A 6,215-nucleotide genomic window follows, 5' to 3' on the forward strand; every position below is an offset into this window, starting at 1 on the left:
CTCGTGTGGGACCTTGTCAAAAGCCTTTTGAAAGTCCAAATACACCACATCCACTGGTTCTCCCTTGTCCACTCTACTAGTTGCATCCTCAAAAAATTCCACAAGATTTGTCAAGCATGATTTCCCGTTCATAAATCCTTGCTGACTTGGACCGATCCTGTCACTGCTTTCCAAATGCGCTGCTATTTCATCTTTAATAATTGATTCCAACATTTTCCCCATCACCGATGTCAGGCTAACCGGTCTATAATTCCCTGTTTTCTCTCTCTCTCTCCCTCCTTTTTTTTTTTTTAAGTGGTGTTACATTAGGAACTGATCCAGAGTCAATAGAATGTTGAAAATGATCACCAATGCATCCACTATTTCTAGGGCCACTTCCTCAAGTACTCTAGGATGCAGCCCATCAGGCCTTGGGATTGAAGACCGATAAATCCCCATCAATTTCCCTAACACAATTTCTTGACGAATAAGGATTTTCTTCAGTTCCTCCTTTTCGCTCGACCCTCGAACCCCTAGTATTTCCAGAAGGTTATTTGTGTTTTCCTTAGTGAAGACAGATCCAAAGTATTTGTTCAATTGGTCTGCCATTTCTTTGTTCCCCATTATAAATTCACCTGATCTCTGAAATGCTGCAAGCAGAAAACGAAGCAGTGCCAGATCCCACAATCAACTGGAATCCACCAAACATTCTGGAAGTTGAGGCTTCCGTAAAGAAACTCAAGAATGGGCTGTCCACAGCATATGTGGAATATCTGCTGAAATGTGGATAGATGTGCATTAAAGCCCTACATGAGTTGATACTCGATGCCTATGAGCAAGAGGTCATAACCAAAGATTGGAAAGGTGGATTAATAATTCCAATCTAGAAAGACAAAGGCAACAAAACCATATGTGGAAACCAAGAGGAATGACCCTCCTGTCATTCCAGGAAAAGCCTTTTCACACAGAAGGATTATAGATCTACTCTTGAGAGAACTGCAATAAAGTCGTTCATTATCAGCAGGTCCACCACCAACAGGGGATTGCAGTTTATCATAGCCCAGTCAGTCATTCAGAGAACACCAAAACCACTACGTACAGGTCAAATGTATACCGTATAAGGCATGTCTCCAAAGATCTTCATGTTTAGAGCTTCCAGGGTTGCAATAGATCACACGAGAGATCCAGGACCTAGCTGTGAGGTGGATTTGTGGCATAACTTGGAGCGTACATTAATGTGAAGCTAGCATTTGATTCGGTGGATAGGAACTCAATTTGGTTACTTCTAAAGGGAGCAGGTGCGCCAGATACATTTGTGCAACTCCTATACAAAAGGTACCACCTTATTGGCATAAGAAATGACACCAAACCCTTACTCAAAACTGGACTTGGGAGTTTGGCATGTATACATTAATCAGCCCTGATCTGCTTCTGCTACCCGTGGACTGCATCTTGGAGCAGTTAGTCAAAGCATGAATGGCGCTGAACTGGGTTTGGAAACTTTCATTGACTAACTATGAGGACAACATTACCATTCTTGCGGTAATGGCAAAGATAGTAAATCTGGCACTGAGTATCCTCAAAGATGAGGGTGCACCATTAGGTTTTGAGCTCATCTGGCAGAAAACCAAAGTATATCACATTGGAGATGCAATTCCTCTGGTTTCCACTATTGTGAATAACAAAAACAGAGATGGCTGTAATATCATCCAGTTCTGAGGAAAACTTTTATACCTAAAATGTCAACTGTCTCATGTTTTCACCGAATGCTGTCTGACCTGCCCAACATTTTCTGCTTTTGGGTCATCTCGTCATTCAGATTGGAGGAGATACTGGAGGACTATTGACACTCAAGGAACTACACCTCAGCATAAATAAACAGAGGGAAAATGTTCAGACTGATCAGTTATTTCTATATAAAATAATAAATTAATCATTGAATAGGGACTTCATACACAGGATTCCAAATCAATGTGCGCTTATGCACCAGTGGAAAATCCTAACAAGTCAGCAACAGGAACTGTCCCTAAACAACTTGAATTTTTGTAGCACCTTTAACACACTGAAATGTCTCAGGGCACTTCACAGGAATATTGTAGAAATTAACACAGATGACCAAAAGCTTGGTCAAAAGAGGTATGTTTTAAGGTGCATCTTAAAAGAGGAAAGAGAGGTAGAGAGGCGGATGTTTAGGCAGGGACTTCCAGAGCTTGGGGCCTAGGCAACAGAAGGTACAGCCACCAGTGGTTGAGTGTTCAGGGATGCTCAAGAGGGCAGAATTGGAGGGCAGACATCTCGGGGGGGGGGGGGGGGGGGGGGGGGAGAAAGAGAAGGTTGAAAATAATGATAATTTTGAAATTGAGGCATTGCCAACAGGGTTAGGGAAGGGGAAACAAATTGTGGGAGCAAGGGACAGTCCGACAATGATATGAGGTGTTCCAATGATAGAGGAATGGGGGAGGGGGGAAGGGAGCAGGAGGAGGAGGAGAGAGTATGGCAATAGCTGGGAAAAGACAAGGAGTCCAAAGACTAAGCATAACTAGGAATGCAGTGACAGAGAAAAGATCTCAAACTGCAGGAGGAAATGAACAGACATCTGTTTTTCCTCCAATATGGACAAATCAACAAGGCGATGTACAAGCCATGAAAGTCCAATCCTACATATCTACGATTTAGCAGTTTCTATCTACGATTTACTGGACAGAAACTGTTTAATCCAGGTTCTTTTGGAAGGAGCTTTGGCAGAGATGTGCGCTGTGAGGCTAACTGCTTGTCCATAGGACTAAGTGTTAGGAATGCCATCCATTCCTGCAACTTCTTTTCCCCTGGCCACAAATCCACCTCACAGCTGAGTCCTGGATCTCATATGATGCAAGCCTGGGACTTCTAAACATGAAGATCTTTGGGGACGTGGCTTATGAGGCGTACGCTTAACCTGCATTGGGACTTTTGCGTTCATTGAAGAAGAAGAAAAAAAAAATAGCCCAGTGCCCTTTTTCTCTTGAGCACAGTACTGAGGGATGAAATACGGCAGGCCCCAACAATTGGAAGAGGGGGGGGGGGGGGAAGAGACTGATGGCGGATACTAGCCACTGAATAGAAGCAGCGAAGAGAAAAGCAAGGCAAACAAGAGGACGGGGAAAGCGCTCCAGATCACTTGGGGTTTTTTTTTTAAAAAGGTGGGCGGAGGGTGGGTGAAAAAAGTCTCCTTCAACGAGGTCATTGCTCAGACCCGAGGCTCCATGGGGCGGGTCCCCCTCCCCTCTCCCCTCCTCCCCCCCGGGCATCAGTGCGAACCATCAGAGCGTTAGTGCCTTGCAGTCACAGGAAAGAGCACGGCCTCAGTGCCCGGACTCAAGCCAAAGCAGAGGCCCGGATGCTCCCACCCGCCGCCCTGCCCTGGCTTGCGCCAAAAAAAGCCCGTTTTGCTCACGGCAGTCCGAGGCTCGTCGACGGGGCCCAGCGCCGCCCGCTCACTCACTCACTCACTCACCGCTCTGTTCGCCCAGGAAGACGAGCTTAAACTTGCGCAAAGGATTGCCGAACTCTCCTCCGCCTCCGCCTCCGCCGCCGCCGGACATAATGATGGTGCGAAAAGCGAAAGCAGGCGAGCGATGAAACCGTCCGACCACCAAGGCAAGCACCCGTCACCGCAGCAACAAGTGCGTCACTTCCGCCGGCGCCGGGGAGCCACGCCCCTGTACGCTGGCCATCGAGGTGTGACCGCCCTCGCGTTGCTATGACGACACTAGGTCGAAGTGGCCCTTCAGGGGAGGTGGGGGTATGGTGTTCAAGAAGGAGAAAGCAAGGTGAGGGGAGGGGAGAATTTTTTTTGCCTGATTACATCTCTATGAAACGCCTTTGGACATTTTTCTACAGTAAGGGCGCTATATAAATGCAAGTTGTTTTTGTGGCTGGGGCTGAGGGACAAAATAAAGGGAGGGAGGAATGGCAACTCCCATAAGGGGGCCTTGATTCCCTGGGAACCAGCGCGTATCTCGGTCAATGGAATAATGGCCAGCAGTACTTTGGCTTTGGGATGTACACTCGAGCTCATTCGAAACTCTGCTGCCCATATCCTAACTCGCCCCAAGTCCCATTCACCCATCGCCCCTCTGCTCGCTGACCCACATTGCTTCCTGATCCAGCAACGCCTCAATTTTAAAATTCTCAACCTTATTTTCGAATCCCTCCAGATGGCCTCGCCCCTCCCCTCCCCATCTCTGTAAACTCCCCCAGCCCTTCTCTGTGCTGCTCCAATTCTAACTTCTTGCACAATCCCCGATTTTAATCACCACCAGTGGAGGCCATGCCTTCAGCTGCCTCGGCCTTAAGCTCTGGAATTCCCTCTCTAAACCTCGGCGCCTGTCTTATCTCTCTTCCTTTAAGATGCTCCTTCAAACCAACTTCTGTGCTGATATCTCATTATGTGGCTTGGTGTCAAATTTTGTTCAATAACGCTCCTGTGAGGTGCGGTCGGACCTTTTACTATGTTAAAGCGTAATATAAATGCAATTTGTCATCATGAACTGCCACGTGACCTTCGGTAGGTGGAAGAATAACACTAGTAGCTCAGGCTATAAGCCAGTAGATAAATGTATGAAACATAAAAGGTAAAAGAATAGTACCAGTACGTAGTACTAATATATTTACAGTGATTACAAATATTTACTGATCTTCTCAAAATGTCACAAGGCACATCTGTATTAATCTTCAATATAAGACTGACAATCAAAGCATGCACAACTACTCTTTTCTTCCACATCATCAAACCTCACATTCAAAGTGTTATGTATTTAACCCTTTGTAACCTGCATCACACCTGACCACCAGAGGGCCTACCTGTTGGAGTCCCAAAGGATCCCAGCATCCCTTGGGAGCACAGTATATAAGCAGGCCACCCACTCGGTACCTGCACTCTGGAACCTTAATAAAGGAGCTAAGGTCACACTTGCTCATTACACACAGTACTCAGTCTCACCATTTATTATGAGTGTAACAATTGGCGACACGGTAACGAACAACCGTGCGAAAATGCAAAGAACATTCGGCATCCTGGAGAAGTTCTCAGAGGGGGACGATTCGGAGGCCTTCGTGGAGAGACTCGACCAATACTTTGTGGCCAACAAGCTGGAAGGGGACGAGAATGCGACCAAACGAAGGGCGATCCTCCCAACTGTCTGTGGGGCAACAAGCTATGGCCTCATGAAGAATCTCCTGGCCCCGGCAAAACCAAAAGAGAAATCCTATGAAGGACTGTGTACGCAGGTCCGGGAGCACCTAAATCCTAAGGAAAGCGTTTTAATGGCGCGATATCGGTTCTACACGTGTCAATGATCGGAGGGCCAGGAAGTGGTGAGCTACGTTGCCAAACAAAGGCACCTTGCAGGACATTGTGAGTTTGAGGGATTCCTAGAACAAATGCTCAGAGACTTTTTTGTACTGGGCATCGGACATGAGACAATTCTTCGCAAACTGTTGACTGTAGAAACTCTGAATCTGAGTAAAGCCATAACGATAGCCTAGGCATTTATGTTCACTAGCGACAACACCAAGCAGATTTCACAGAACAAAGAAGTTTCGGCCAGTACTGTACATAAAGTAACGTCGGTTTTGAACAGAAATGTACAGGGCAGAACGTACATGCCGGCTGCTGTGGCCCGACCTCAATTGACCCAGAGTCCGCCGTCATCTGTTAATGCGAGGCAGTTGGCGCTGCGGAGATGATCATCGGCCCCATCAATGCCGCGTTAAGCACTATGCGTGCAATGGTTGCAGAACAATGGGACACCTCCAACGAATGTGCAGGCGAGTGGCAAACCCTGCAAATCACCACGTTGCAGAGGAAGATCGATCCACAAGGGATCAGACTGAATTGAAAACTCGTACGGAGGAGGCAGAGGTGTATGGGGTACACAGATTCACAACGAAATGCCCACTAATAATGTTGAAAGTTGAACTGAACAGTATTCCAGTGTCTATGGAGCTGGACACGGGGGCAAGTCAGTCCATAATGAGTAAAACGGCCTTCGACAGGCAGTGGGGGAAGAAGGCACACAGGCCGAAGCTCAGTCCCATTCACACCAAACTAAGGACTTATACAAAGGAACTAATTCCTGTAATTGGCAGTGCTGAAGTCAAAGTCTCCTATGACGGAGCAGTACACGAACTCCCGCTGTGGATTATGCCAGGGAATGGCCCCACGTTGTTTGGCAGAAGCTGGCTGGGGAAAATCT

The 6,215-nt window shown here is 47.0% G+C and overlaps 1 protein-coding gene across 2 annotated transcripts in view; it reads right to left on the reverse strand.

Annotated features, from left to right (window-relative positions):
• The window catches only part of rab41 (RAB41, member RAS oncogene family), a 50,316-nt gene extending 46,669 nt beyond the window's left edge, over positions 1–3,647 (reverse strand). For both annotated transcript variants that reach the window (XM_070882618.1, XM_070882619.1), the window contains exon 1: positions 3,473–3,647. In XM_070882618.1, coding sequence (XP_070738719.1) covers positions 3,473–3,560 — 88 coding nt within the window. In that variant the 5' untranslated portion in view covers positions 3,561–3,647. The remainder of the gene's footprint in view (positions 1–3,472) is intronic.
• Positions 3,648–6,215: the final 2,568 nt, after the last annotated feature.

Source organism: Pristiophorus japonicus, chromosome 6 (assembly GCF_044704955.1).
Source record: "Pristiophorus japonicus isolate sPriJap1 chromosome 6, sPriJap1.hap1, whole genome shotgun sequence".
Lineage (NCBI taxonomy): Eukaryota > Metazoa > Chordata > Chondrichthyes > Pristiophoridae > Pristiophorus > Pristiophorus japonicus.